Genomic DNA, 14,963 nt, shown 5'->3' on the forward strand with positions numbered 1-14,963 from the left:
TATACAGCATAAATAATTTATTTTGATGGTAGCATCTGATCACTTAATTTCACCATTACATATACATTATTATTAATGTATCTGATTTATTTAGTAATTAGAAAGACTTTAAGTCTCAGAATCATATTAAATCCAGCTCTTAGTACAGAACATATTTTATGTGCATAATCTAGATTACAGTCCAGTTGTCACATAAAAAATATATTAAATCTTAAATATTACTGACTCAATGGCAAATAGTGGTTTTGCTCATACAAAACCAATATCATGGCCTTCAATTAATCAATGAATTTCCCATGGATCAATCATAGTTTGCTTCATTATTGCAGCACTGTCAATAACGTGGATTATTTTGTGATTATTGATTATAGAGACGAAATTGTGAGCTGTTGAAATATGCAGGGGGGTTCTAATAGAGTGGGTAATACACATACCCGGTGTGATTGTGGAGGACACAGGCACACTCTCCATGTCATCCTTCACTGTGAACACACTGACATTGTACTCCACTCCAGGGCTCAGGTTCTCCAGAGTGCATGAAGTCTGGCCTGCCTTGACAAACTCTTCCAAAGAGTTGCCCTGCTGACCATTGGTGGGAGTGCAAGTCACTCTGTAGCCTGTGATATCTAAGAGTTAAAACGTAGAAAGGTTAGAAATAAACTACATCAAATGGATGAAGAATGCAGTGGATCCTAACAATTAAAAAATAAAAGAATAAAACATAATTCTGTAAGACATGCATTTGACCAGTAAACATCTGCATTTTATTCTATTCCGAGCTTCATCAATTCTTACAGGTCTGGTACTGTAGGCATCTTGTCATGGTACAGTAATAACAAAATGGCAAGAGTCATGCTAAAGAATATAGTGCTCACCTGGGGTTTTGGCATCGTTCCACTGGACTGTCAGTTCACCAGTGTTTGGGTTAGTCTCCAAGTTGAGATCAGTGGGAGGAGAGAGAGCTGAAGAGAGAGAAAGAGACAAACTTTGCATTAAATGACCGCATCCATAAAAAGGAAAATATATTAGCCTGAGCCATCATCTTTATGGGTTATGACAGTATATTTTCACTATGAACAACAGAAGAGTGCCCTGCAGTCTTACGTGTGACAACGCGGCGTGTGATGGGGTTTCCGTGGCCGTGGCCGTTGATGACAGGCTGGACACTGTAAGTGTACTCCACTCCAGGGGTCAGGCCTGAGACATAGATGCTGCCTGATTCAGAGGTCACTTCCCTGGGAGCCTCTCCACCTTGACTGGGCCTTACAGTCAACTGAGGAGAGAGACACAGTAGAATGTGTGAGCTCAGGTGTGTTAGGAAAGTTAAACAAACTGTAGGGTAAATGGTGCACAGAGTAGAAAAAAAACCAAAATGATTTGTCACCGTAATGCAAAACTGAAAGAAAAACCTTCCTAACTTCCAAATGTAAACTGTCAGATTTAAATTGTCAAAAGTTAAAAATGGCAAGAAAAGGAGATACAAGCTTTTTGTGATCTGTAATATCACACATTTTTATTACAACAGAGAAATGTAGTCAACTTAAAATTTAATGGACCATGATAGAAACCTACCCTATATCCAATTCTTGGCACAGGACTCCAGGAGATGATGATGGAAGTGTCTGTAACATCAGTGCTGAAACGAGGAGCAGTCCCCATTGGCAGAGCTGCAAGGGAGCATCAAAGGGTAAGAATACAGAAACAAATAATGCTCTGGATGTTAAGACTAATGTGTCTGGTGAATATATGATTCATGTAAATAGCTTCAAAAAAGTCTTCATTTACATTTAAACACATGTGGTCATTTCATATGATTAGTATCTGGATATGAATTGAAACTTGGTAGTCAAGATCATCTGTATTTCTTGGTATGTTATTTCACAAAATTTTTGAGTATAGGCAGAAATTGCTGAAGAAAAGTCAGCATCTGAAGTGTTAAATGCAAAATAGTCATGGGGCTGATCTTTTCAGCATGTGCAGCACAGCAGAAGGCAGAGTGGGAGAACAAATGTGGCTTTAACAGGCGGATGTATTTAAACTTGTATGACATCTGCTTAAAATGCATTACAAATTCATTTCACTCCAAAAATGTTTCAGTAATCTGATTGACATTAGTTTTAAATACACTGAAATAATCCTGACACATGAAACACTCAGGCTTCTCACTGTTTCTCAATCTCTTTCAAAGGGTCATCTCACAATAATGCTTATTTAAACTCACAGGTCTTAAAGGTTGCCACAGCTCCCTCACTGATCACATTGCCCTGTTCTGAGTGCAGTGTGGCTGTGTACGCTGTGTCTGGCTGTAGGTTTAGCAGGGTGTATTGAGTCAGGCGTCCTGGGATACGCATCTGTTTGGTATTTGAGCCCTCCACGGTCAGGAAGAGCCTGTAACCTGTGACTTGAGCTCTGGGAGCTGACCAGATGATCAGAGCACTGTCCTCGGTCACATTGGTCAAGCGGAAGTTGGTGGGGGTGTCGGGTTCTGTTTAGATTATATAAAAAAAAAAACAGAATGAAATACATATAAAATACAAATATGTATATGAATATATAAAAAATAGACATGCACATCATAAATATATACAAATCAAAATAAATTACTGATTACATTTAATGTTGAGATAATTTCTGCAAATCTACCTTAATTGAACTGTGCCACACATTTGTATTTAGTCAATTAGGTTTGTTCAACAATTGTTTATCGATTTATCGGTTCTACTCACTGGTGGTCTGCTCTCCAACCAGAGGCTCACTCTCCTCTACTCCTTTAAGGGCAAAAATAAAGAAGCGATAGAGGGTTCCTGGCTGAAGTTGGGCAATCTCTGCGTAAGCATTGTGTGTGATGGGAAGCTGTGTCTCTCTTTCTGTTAGTCCATCATGGCCCACCTGAGCCACAGACACTCTGAATCCTGACACTTCTGTTGGAGGACCAGTCCAGGTGATTGTGATCTTGGAGTCAGAAACCTCAAAGAACTGCAGGTCAGTTGGAGATGGGATTTCCTCTACAATAAGAGACCGTGGGATTGTGGTTAGACTCAGTGGCAATGTCAGGTTAAACAACATAATTAAAGGTTATTTTGCTGAGCAAGCAAGCACAAAAGCAACATAAAACTAAACATGTTCTCTATTCCCCATTTTAGTTATTCTTAAAATATCTTTAAAGCAGCTTTGACCTTTTCAGAACCTTTGTCTTTAAACGAATCGTAACCCATTTCAACCCCTGTAATTTCTGCTGTGTTTATCATCTAGTAAAAGTCTCCCAACTGAAGAGAAGAATTCAGACATCGTACTGGTTTACCAGTCACCCTGAGAGAAAGAATAATACACTTGCAGAGCAGAGACCCATGCTTTGTTTATTTCAGTCCAGACATCGTGTTTGAACAGACATTAGAAAACTGCTAGTGAAAAGGGAGACTAGCAATAGCACCTGAGCAAACTTTGCTCTGCACGTTCCATTAAACAAAGATATAACAATGAAGGTCTTCTGTTTTCCAGCTTTCTGACTCACAAATTACCCTATAAGGACACAAAACCATCTGAACTCCCGCTGTCAAGCACAGTCTAACTGTAATCTAATCAGCCAGATAAAACATTTAAATCTATTAAAATGAAAATTCAAGACATTTATCTTAAGACTTTGATGTGATCATGGAGTTTCCATGTCAAGTTTTACAATTACAAAACAGGGAAGCAATATTTATTACATTCTTTTAAGTCTTTAGAAGCATCAGGATCAAACTTCTTAAGCTTCTGTGTGCAGAGAGAAGATTTTTATGGGCTGTATTATTTTTAACCTTCAGTGTTTTAACTGGAGAACCACACTTGGAAAAGAACTTTCAGCAAATGGTCCAGAGGTCCTCTTCAAAAGATCATCCAAACTTCATCTGGATTCAAAACAAATACTTCGGCTCTCCACAGAGCTTTCTTAAGTGTCCCCCGGGTGTATCGGTTTTCTAGTCTGGTTGTTTGCGGTATTGTTACTAAGTGTCAAAGCTCCTAGAGAGGTGCTATAACTTCATACCTGGCAGTGGCTCTCCAGCAGTGTTGACTTGTACAAACACTGGCTCGCTCTCCAGGTTCTCCTCCACTGCATAAATGCTGATGTTGTACAGCTGGCCAGGTCGAAGATCGCTTAAGGTCACAGAGGTCGCTGTATCAGGCAAGTTGAGCTCAGTGCTGCCAGAGCTTCCCTCGACAGATGGAGTGTAAACCACACGATAGCCTATAGAAAAGTGAATTAGTGTATTAGTGACTTTTCCAATCTATCTTCAGTATTGAGTATGATTTCCAATTTTTCCAACATGTTGGGTGTACCTGTGATGGGAGCCACAGGTCTGGACCAGCTGACTTTGATGGAGGTCTCAGCTATGTCCTCCACCTCATGATCTGTGGGAGCATCTGGAGCTGCAATAAAAAGGACAGAAGTTAGGTGCAGTGAAATCACAATGTAGCAAAGTACCAATAATTTTGTGGCCTTGAGATTTAGAAAAAAACTAAATATACATGGTCATGTTTTTGTAGGACAAGAAGATGAGGACATACCTGTTGTTTGGGAGGTGGTGAGGATCAGGTTGGGTTCTCCCTCATCAGTGACTTCATACACATTCACAGTGTATTTTCTGCCTGGCAACAGCTCATTGATGTTTACAGATGTAGCCGTACGTGGCAAGTCTGCACAGTAGAAATGTGCATTTTAGTATTTCAGTACATTATAAATCCTACTGTTCAATTATGTAGGAAAATTGGATTTTGCAATGTTTGATCACAAAAGGTGTAGAGATTGTCAATAGAACAAAAATACAACCGGAAATATTAATCCACATCACCCATCCCCCTGCACTTAGTATAAAACTATCACTGGGGTGGTACCCTCAAGTGTATGTCTTCAGTAAAAGGAAATTGTACAAGGATCATGGTGTTCAATTAAGGCTACATCTGCACTGTTCTTACTTTGTTGGGAAACAAATATGTGCCCCAACTATACCTGACATTTTACATTATAACATGCTATTACACCTTAAACAATAAAGGACTGGCTCTACACATTACAGATGTTGCAATTTTTAAAGATAAGCTTACTGACCCAAGACAATGGGCTCCCCTGGTTGGCCTCCCTCCTCAGTTAGCTCATATTCCACTCTGAACCCAGACACAGTGTCTGAGGCAGACACCCAGGAGATAACAAAGCTGCTGGAGGTGATTTCAGTCACAGACTCAGAGGTGTCAATCTCTGGAGGAGGAGGAGCTGTTTCTCCCTCAGATGTAGCCACTTAAAGAAAAACAGCAATGATTAAAGACAGGCCACATGGGAATCATATGAGGGGATATATTATGAAGTGATGAAGTTGTGGAATTTTGCTTATTACACTAAAACATAAATATTACCCCACACAAACACAGGAAATACTCACAGGAACCGTAGGTGGTAGAGAAGTCAAAGCGATTGACCTCTCTGCGTCCAAAGCGTAGGATACTGATGAGCTGTCCCTCATAGGTAATGCCTGGCTTCAGTCCTGCTATGGTGTAAGAGTTCAGATGACCTGGAAGAGTGACCTCCCTCCATGGAGCATTAGTGTTTTTCTGCAACAAAAGAATTACATGGTTAGCACACAAACAGCCAAGTGGTGACATCATATTAAAAATATGCAAAAAAACAAAAAGACAGACCTGTCTCCACTTGAGGATATACTGAGTGATGTGAACCGAGGGTGGTGCGTTCCACTGGATGGGGTGGGAGTTGGGCTGGTTGCCAGCTTCTGTAATAATCACCTGGACTGGACGGTTACCACCTGCCAAAACAGAGAAGACAAGCTTTTACCCTATTTCCTTTTTAGAAGGCAGTATTATAGCTCTGGAAAAAATGAGATCATTTAAAAATGACAGGTTTCTTTGATTTTACCAAGTTGAAAACCTCTGGAGTATAATCACAAATCACCAGGAGGGGCATAAAGTTATCTGAAAGCAGTGTGTAAGACTGGTGGAGGAGAACATGCCAAGATGAATGAAAACTGTGATTAAAAACCAGTGCTTGAAAACTTTATGAATATAAACTTTTTTTTTTTTTGCATTATTTTTTTGCTCATTTTCTGCAAAAAAATGCTCTAAATGACCATATTTTTAATATGGAATTTGGGAGAAATGTTGTCCGTAGTTTATAGAATATAACAATGTTAATTTTACTCAAATAGATACCTATACATAGCACAATCTGAGAAACTGATTCAAAAACTGAAGTGGTCTCAATTTTTTTTTCTATAAAAGGAATTAATATGAGTAATCACATTTCAACTTTTGATTACATAAGTTTTTTGGATTGGAAAAGTCATATAAATGTAAGCCCTTGCAATGTGTTTAAATAATAGTGTGTGTTGAATATGTTCAAATGTAACATAATGAAGTCAAAGGTCATTGCTGAAGAGCAAAAACACAGTTCAAATGTGTCACTCTGCTTTGAAACCTGATTTGAGACTAAACCTAAATGGGAAACTTCACACAGGTCTGTGAGATTCTTACCGAGGTTTTAGCACTCTCACATGACTGGCACTTGTGTATGAATTCAGTCTCTGCAGTTTTCAAGGTTTCAAAACCCAGCAAACAAAAGCTCTTTCCAATTTTATCAACCAAAGTTCAAAACAAATACACAACAACCTTCTCAGATAGTAAAATGATTTTCTTTCAGATATAAATTATCGCCATTATATGTTTAGTTTCCAAACCCTTGCTTTCTTTTGAGGTGGTACATTCCCCATAGTGTTCAGATAACTGAATCCTAGCTGAGAAACTAGTCTTCTCATGAAGCATAAAAATATATTCATTTCGTAACACCGTAAATCTGGTCTCCATTTCTCTGAATTACTGCTGTGAAGGACGACTGGCTAGCTAGTTTGTATACAGCATTTTAATCCCACATAGCCTGTGATAAATTCCACCAGCCTTCACCAGGCCGGCCTGCATGTTCCCAACCCTCACACAGCTGTAGGTGATTAAGCAGAGTTATTGTTCTGGGGTCCACAGCACTTAGACAGAGCACAGGGATCCCTCCTGACCCCGTACAGGTCTGTGAAGCATTCTTGGCATAACTAAAGCACAGTCCCACTGCTTAGTCTTTAATGTAAAGTTCTTAAGCACTCACATTAGAGCAGTGTGTTTAAAGCTTAATGAGACTTGGATTAAGACAATAAAAATAGATAGAATGGCATTTCCAACCTATTTCACCTATAAAAGCTGAGGTAAACTGTTAACAATGGAAACTACGTAATCACTAAATAACTTCACAGATGCTGATGCAGCGCAAGTGAGGAATGTAAATTAGTATTGAAGACCTCTCCACAAAACTCCACAAAGAACTTCTTCTACAGGCTGAAGCAGAGCCAGGTAAACAAAGAAGAAAAGAGCAGTGGGGGGCAAATGAGCAAATCGTTGACTGGTTGTGCATCATTTTCTCTGTCTACCCAACTTCAAAGCTTAAGAGGCAAACACAGTGACCGTCACAGGCACAAACAAATGGAGGTACGGACAAGTGTGAGGTAAAGCCCAAAGAGTCGTTTTCAAACAACACCTCCAAAGGACAAGCATTTGTTTAAAGCTGTAAACTGATGACATGGAGGCTTTACTTAAAGCAAGGGCTCTAGCACCAGAAGATCACTATCAGGCACCTGGGTGAGGAAATAAGCAACAGTCTATAGATCTCCACTTTTCAGTAAACATCTGGAATCTCTTGACTTCCAATACTCTCTCCACCCAAGCCCACAGCACAGCACTACTACTACACACACACACTGTATACACTTCATTAAGTCTCTTTTGAAGAGGATGCGCTTCACTTACCAGGGAAAGACTGCTGGGGCTCACAGCTCAGCTCTCCAATCCCATTGCCATAACAGTGACACCTGTAGTGGATTCCACGGATGACCTTGTCCCAGGACTCTCCGATCTGATAGAAAACTCTAGTTTCTGGCTCCTGGCACTGGTCTAAAAGAGGAAATGAGCGTAGGGTCATTACCCAGTCATGAAATTAGCTATTTAAGAGAATCTTGGCTCCATTAGTTTAAACCCAGAGGCAAGGAAGGGACTAAATGAAAATAAACAAAGCACCCAAAGGCCAAACCTGAATGGAATCTAATACCATTACATTCTGTAATAGCTCCAAGATTCCATATTTTTTTCTGAACACAATACATGCTCTTTTACTTCACTGTCTACTGCCCTAATGGAGAGCATAAAATCAGAAATTCACCGCAATCAACAAACAAAAAAAAAACAAACAAAAAAAAACCTCACCAATGGCGTCACACTTCCAGCGTCCACGGCCTTGACCGAAACAGGTGCAGTTCATCATGTATCCTTCATCATGGCGCTTAGTGAAGGTTTGGTTCACCTCATAAGTCAGACCATCCACAATGCACTGGTCTGAAAATGGAAAATGTAGGCCTTAATCTCTGCTTGGGAAAATGACCCTTATGGTTAAGTATAAAATCAGGATTTAATCAGGATTTAAATTGTCTAAAAGCAGCTATTTAACTGATAGGATTATGCTTAGTCTAAGCCTATAAGAACTGTATTCACCATTGGATCATCCACCGACATGTGATGAGCATTCTGGCCAGTGTTTGACCTCACTTACAAAATAACAACTTATAACTTGCTTTTGGCATGTCAGGGTTGTTTATTATAAAGTTGCACTAACATCAATGATTTTTTTTATTTTGTTGGGTCTCTAATCTTACCTTTAAGCTGTGAGTAGGCAATGCAGCTCCACTCCCCGCGACCATTTCCCACACATGTGCAGCGCATCATGTGCCCCAAAACATCATGGCGTTTGTCCCACTGATCTCCAACACGGTACATCACTCCCTCACTGGTGGTGCAAACTTCCTCGTGGGCTGAAAGGGCAAGAGTTTATTTGGGTGATGATCTCTTTATCCAGAGAACACTGCACACAGTGTCATCCCATTTATGGTGCATCATTCATTTGTCAAGAAAATACCACAATGGTTTTATACAGTCTGCTTGCACTCCAACACAAGCAACTATCCAATTAAGGGAATAGCACAAGCCCTAAAATAACAACTCTAATTACTGGGAGAACACAATGCTCCGAGACCCGTTTCATAAATGTTTCATTGTCTTGAGTTAGACTAGCACTGATTGAACTATTGGGGTAATGAAAATTAGTTGATGAGAGCTGGATAAAGCTGCCAAAGGATGAGAGGCAGAGGGAGTTGAAGGAGGAACCCACCGATCTGAGAGCAGCTGTCCTGGAGCCCAGCCAGCCCTGCAATGCTTCACTGCCAGCTAGACTCTGGGTCCGGGCCAGACTCTCTCTGTCTGTACAGCACAACAGCTGTGGGGCCACAACTAACTAAGACACTCTTAAAAAAGGTACTTCAGCCAGAGAGCCTTTCTAATTGGCCACTGAATTAATCCATTTTCAATAAATACTATTATATCTATTTAAAACAGATGTTTAAAATTGTCTTACTTGTCTATCCTTTTATACATTAAAAAATATAAAGAAAAAACTCCAGAATGAACGAACGCACCAAACAGATCTTATCAATATGCATAATAACAAATGTCTGCAAAATCCTGGCTGGCCTCTCCTAATTAGCGCTTAGATGTCAAAAAGACCCTTCAAAGCCACCACCTAGTATAAGTATGCAAATGTGGCAGGATAGGTGTCAACTAACCCTTTGTTCCTCAATCTGGCATCCTCCTCTTAACTACTATTTGGCCTCTGCATTAGAGCCAAAAGATTTGGAGGGTAGATAATGCACTTAATGGCAGTAATCATATCTATTCAATCTCTAACTAACAAAGTTAATTGGAAAAAGGTGTGGGAACCCACAATGGCTAGAGCAAACATGGCAAGTATTAGCATTTTCTCTCAGAAAAGTACCCAATTTAAAGCATCACACAGATTAACTCTGGAATTTACTGCTGATGATCTTAACCGTCTGTTTCTTCTCCTTGGGACATTTGCTAAAAAACACCAATACAAGCTGAATTTTCATGACATACTTTTCCAAAACATTATTTGTGGAACCATTATATAAATATAATTTCACCATTGCTTACCTTCAACTAAGATAATTTACCAGTTTGTAAAATCAGATCCAGTTCTCTACAAATTGAAGAGACTATAAACCATAAGGTATAAACAAACAATTCTTATTTTAAACATTGCAGACAAACTGTTAATTGCACTCACCAGCCATTGGGCAGAAGCCAAACCTCTGCTCTCCATCATAGTTATAGGTGGTACTGCACCACTTCATGCCATCCCTGCGTCCATCAGCAGTACAGTCAGTGTAGTTATGGCCATTATAGAGGTATGGGAATTGGCACAGGGCACCATTAGAGTTTCCTCCTCTGGTTGTGACCAAAACTGTAGAACAAAACATCGCAGACCACAGGATTAGAAACCAAGAGCAGACAAAGTATTAAAACATTTTTAAAAAAGTATAATAAAAAGGTTTATATTAATGGATTCAGGGTTCTTTCTAAATCTAAGCTCACCATTCTTCTCTGTACAGAAGGAGTATTTGTGGTCTTTTTCAAAGTCTGAGGTAGTACTGCACCAGAGCTGCCCATCACTGCGTCCCTCAGAGGTGCAGGAGTAGAAGGTCTTGCCCATGGATACAAAGGGGAACACACAAGGCTGGCCATTAGTGTTACCTCCATAAACACGAGAATGGCCCTCTGTGCAACAAAACAAGAGACACAGTTAGCATTGTATATTTATGTAAAAATACACAATTTTTAGTAATAAATGTCACTTATTAGAAGATAAAACTGACCCCACTCTTCACAGCTGACACCAGTGCCGAGGCAGGTACACAGCATCTGCTTGCTTCCCTGAGTCTTGATCCAGCGCATTCCCAAAGTGTAGGACACCCCTGAGTCTGTCAGACATGTGCCCTCAACAGGAGTCACTGGAATGGGCACTGGCTGGAAAACAGCTGGTTGCACATTGGTGATCACTCTGGATCCAGAGCCTGTACATGCCAAAACACAAAACTTACTTTCTTGTAGTTCTTTCTTAGAGGTCAAACAACAGTACAATACACAAAATAACTATTCTTACCCAAGCCAGTAGTGTGCAAAGAAGCATGTCGTTCGCATTTCCACTCTCCTCTGCCATTACCAGTACACAAACACTGCAATGTGTGTCCACGAGCATCTGTCTTAGTCCACGTATCTCCAATGCGGTAGGACATGCGTGTATCCTGGTCATTACAGCGGTCTGAGAACACCAAAAAACACAATCAGGGGTTTTACACCATTCAGTGCAGGCCAAAGAGAGTGTGTTAATGCTCATTAACGAAATTCTAGCAAAGGTTTTCCAGCCCACAGTTAAAATTATCCACTAAAGAGAGAGGAATATTTTTCCTTCTTCATTAAGTTGCCTATCCCTCTCTCCATAGACCCAGACTGGAAGCCAGTGGGTTTTAACTGTAATGAGTTTTAGTACATAATTAAAGTGAGTTCCAGCTGGATACAGGCTGAGAGCAGAAGTATGTGTGGTTTGGACAGTTACAAGCCAATTTAGGAGTGTTTGGCTCTGCTTACTTCTGGATGTGCAAGTAATGCGTCCACTTCCTTCCCCAAGACAGGTGCAGTCCACGATCATCCAGCCCTGGTATGGCTTCTCCCAGGTCTCACCAACCACATAAGAGGTGCCAGCTGTATTGTCATAGCAGCGCTCAGCTGAAAAATAGGAAGATGTGGATTAAATATCAGAACTAATAACAGAAAGTCAGATACAAATAATATTACATCCATCTTTTTGCTTTATAAACTATATTTGATTCAAATCTAATGGACAGTTTCGCAATCTACATCTCTGTTGACTCACAGATCCTTTTTGAGAATATCTTACCAACAGGTTTGCAGGTCCATTCTCCTTTGCCATTGCCCAAACATACACACTCCAGCATATAGTCTCCAGTGTCATGGGGCCTTCTCCAGGTGTCTCCAATCTTATAAGAGTGCCCCCCTTCATGACAGCGGTCTACAGAAGAACAAAAACAAGTCAACAAACCGCACTGGGACCAAACTTCAGTCTGACACTATTACAGTTTAGAAAATTCTACCCACTGGCAATGGTGCAGCTGATTTTTCCTCTGCCGGAGCCAATGCATGTACAATCCCAGATCATCCCATCCTTTGGTCTTTCGTAGGTCTCTCCCACCCGGTATGAGCGAGCATTCACTTTATCATAGCAGGTCTCCTCAGCTGAGGAACATGTGAAAAATTGTGAGATAGATATATAATCACGCATATGGAACATGAGAATCCAACAACAAAGCCTTTTTCAATTTTCACAATTTTAAATTAGCAAGATACTGCAATTAAGAAATTCAACTCACCCTCAGGTTTCGTTTTACACTTAATGCCAGCAACTCCATTACAAGTGCAGACTAGTACACTGCCCAGATACATGCGCTCCCACTGCTCACCAACTCCATAAAACTGCCCATATTCAACACAGCCATCTGCGGAGAATTCAACAGCATTATCAACACATCTGACCTGCTTTCTTGATTCACTTCCTCTGGTTTACAGTCTGAGGTGTGTTTATCAGAGTCAAAACATTATAAAATAAAAATGCTTAAAAGACGTAGTTTTCAATTCAGCTGACTTTAAAAAGTAAAAAATAAATAAATAAAAATCACCAAACACTTAAAACAACAACAACCATTCAGCATCAGAAACTGTAGCTTGTTAGGGTCTACTGTCTTTATTGGACTCTTGAAGTAAAGCTTAAAAGTAAGCATAAAAAAAGCTTAAAAGTACAGTAAGTGTTCTGAGCAAAACAGTCTATACACATATATTGAATTATACTCTAGTATGTAATGTGAAGGTACAGTAGAAACTGAAAATATTTTCCAATCCATTTGAGCATGACGTATACAGTATTAGCATTTAAAAATACATAAATGCTGCACATCAGATAACATATCACTTATGTTGTTGGTGTAAATGCAGCTAAGTAAATTAGTTAATTTAGAACTAATTTTATCTTTGCTTAATACTTAGCAGATGATACAGACAAAGATCACTTTTTTTAATTCCCCAGGGACAAGAATTGCATCACATATTGCATCAGGCCAAGGTACAGAAATGGCTTAAACAAAAATGTTTCTGTGTATAAACATAATAATCGAATTATATTTGACAATAAGTAAAATGCTATAAAGTAAAACTAAAGATTATTAATGTATTTACTTCAGAAAACACAAAAATGAAAAGTGTGCACTGTGGAAAGTGATAAGTAGTGATAAGCCATCAAACCAAGCTAATTTCTTAAGTTTTTACACCAGGAGTGGCATAAAGTTATCTAAAAGCAGTGTGTAAGGCTGGTGGAGGAGAACATGCATGAAAACTGTGATTAAAAACCAGGGTTATTCCACCAAATATTGATTTCTGAACTCTTAAAACTTTATGAATATGAACTTATTTTCTGCAAATAAATGCTTTAAATAACTATTTTTATTTGGAATTTGAGAGAAATGTTGTCCATAGTTTATAGAATAAAACAACAATGTTCATTTTACTCAAACATATACCTATTAATAGCAAAATCAGAGAAGCTGATTTGCATTGAACATACTTTAATATGACTTCCATGCTTCAATATTCAAGAACTGTGACTCCAAAGACAGTGTGGACTGCAGTATGTAAAGAAAAATATATATATTTACTTTGTTATGTTATTCTATTAATATTGTGTCAGTTACATATAAACTGACAATAATATCGTGTATTGCGATATTTTCTAGGACAATATATCGCAGATATATCCAGGCATGTATGTCAGCTTTAAACTCTTTACACAACTTGCTTATGCTCTTGTAAAACTCCACAGATATTCAGTCATTAGCAGAAGGAGAGAGGATCAGAGAGGTGAACCCACCTTGAGACACTGAGGAGGCGGAGTGCTCCAGGGCTTGTCTCCTGCTTTTCCCCGCGGCTTTGGGCATGCAGCTCACCGCCCCGGCTAGTAAAGCCACCGCCAGCGCCGTGGCCAACCTGCCCCCGGACATGTTCACAGGTACAGACCCGACCAAAGAAGTTCCAGACCAGCGGGCGGTGAGAGAGACCTGAGGGGACGCTGAGGGGACGCTGAGGAGCCGCTGCCGCCGCTGCTGCTGCTGCTGGAGCTGCTGGACTAGCTGCTTCTGCCGCTGTTGCTGAAGCTGCTGAGTTTCTGAAGGTCCCTCACCCCGCCGGCTCTCTCTCCTCTCGCGCTGTGGCCCCGCCCTCTCTCTCACACACCTCGCGCGCTCGGACTGCTTTTATTTGAGCGCTGTATTCCGCAGGAGGAGCCACGCGCACGCCCGCCCGCCCGCGCGCCTACACGCTCCAGGGGTTGCGCACGCGCGTAAATGAGCACGCACAAGTACCGTTACTCACAGGGAATGGCCATTTAACATAAACAGAAGGTAACAACTCGTACAGACTGAGCAATTATCCTAACAGCATACAAATAGACTTTTTTATTTTAGAAATCCAGTAGACTTGTAGACAAAAGTACATAGTACTTGTTTTCTTCACACACTGCCTGGCCAAAAAAGGTCACACACTCTAATATTTAATTGGACTGCCTTTAGCTTTAATTGCGGCACGCATTCACTGTGGCATTGTTTTAACAAGCTCCTGCAATGTCACAAGATTTATTTCAATCCAGTGTTGCAGCATTAATTTTTCACCAAAATCTTGCATTGATGATGGTAGCGTCTGACTGCTGCACAAAGTCTTCTCCAGCACATCCTAAAGATTCTTAATGGGGTTAAGGTCTGGTGGCCAATTCATGTGTGAAAGTAATAATCTCATGCTTCCTGGATCACTCTTTACAATTACAGCCCCATGAATTCTGGCCTATCACTAATTAATACTTCTACATACTTCTTTCAAACACCTCTTCTTTACTTATTTACATGTTTAATGCAAAACTC

General features: G+C 40.1%; 1 protein-coding gene across 7 annotated transcripts in view; it reads right to left on the bottom strand.

Moving 5' to 3' along the window:
- fn1a (fibronectin 1a) overlaps nt 1-14,260 on the bottom strand; it is a 29,470-nt gene extending 15,210 nt beyond the window's left edge. Inside the window, exons 1-24 of one of the 7 annotated variants that reach the window (XM_022680240.2) lie at nt 13,922-14,260; nt 12,375-12,500; nt 12,103-12,240; nt 11,885-12,016; nt 11,575-11,712; nt 11,090-11,248; nt 10,803-11,000; nt 10,522-10,704; nt 10,214-10,390; nt 8,730-8,885; nt 8,284-8,412; nt 7,831-7,974; nt 5,671-5,792; nt 5,415-5,583; nt 5,087-5,272; nt 4,546-4,674; nt 4,318-4,407; nt 4,025-4,225; nt 2,727-3,005; nt 2,222-2,485; nt 1,573-1,667; nt 1,105-1,273; nt 876-962; nt 435-626 (exon numbers count right to left, since the gene is read on the bottom strand). In XM_022680240.2, the coding sequence (XP_022535961.2) occupies nt 435-626; nt 876-962; nt 1,105-1,273; nt 1,573-1,667; nt 2,222-2,485; nt 2,727-3,005; nt 4,025-4,225; nt 4,318-4,407; nt 4,546-4,674; nt 5,087-5,272; nt 5,415-5,583; nt 5,671-5,792; nt 7,831-7,974; nt 8,284-8,412; nt 8,730-8,885; nt 10,214-10,390; nt 10,522-10,704; nt 10,803-11,000; nt 11,090-11,248; nt 11,575-11,712; nt 11,885-12,016; nt 12,103-12,240; nt 12,375-12,500; nt 13,922-14,051 (3,793 nt within the window). In that variant the 5' untranslated portion in view covers nt 14,052-14,260. The remainder of the gene's footprint in view (nt 1-434; nt 627-875; nt 963-1,104; nt 1,274-1,572; nt 1,668-2,221; nt 2,486-2,726; nt 3,006-4,024; nt 4,226-4,317; nt 4,408-4,545; nt 4,675-5,086; nt 5,273-5,414; nt 5,584-5,670; nt 5,793-7,830; nt 7,975-8,283; nt 8,413-8,729; nt 8,886-10,213; nt 10,391-10,521; nt 10,705-10,802; nt 11,001-11,089; nt 11,249-11,574; nt 11,713-11,884; nt 12,017-12,102; nt 12,241-12,374; nt 12,501-13,921) is intronic. The other 6 variants (XM_022680239.2, XM_049484741.1, XM_049484742.1 and 3 more) reach the window with 6 other exon arrangements.
- Between the last annotated feature and the right edge of the window lie 703 nt (nt 14,261-14,963).

This window comes from Astyanax mexicanus, chromosome 11, assembly GCF_023375975.1.
Source record: "Astyanax mexicanus isolate ESR-SI-001 chromosome 11, AstMex3_surface, whole genome shotgun sequence".
Lineage (NCBI taxonomy): Eukaryota > Metazoa > Chordata > Actinopteri > Characiformes > Acestrorhamphidae > Astyanax > Astyanax mexicanus.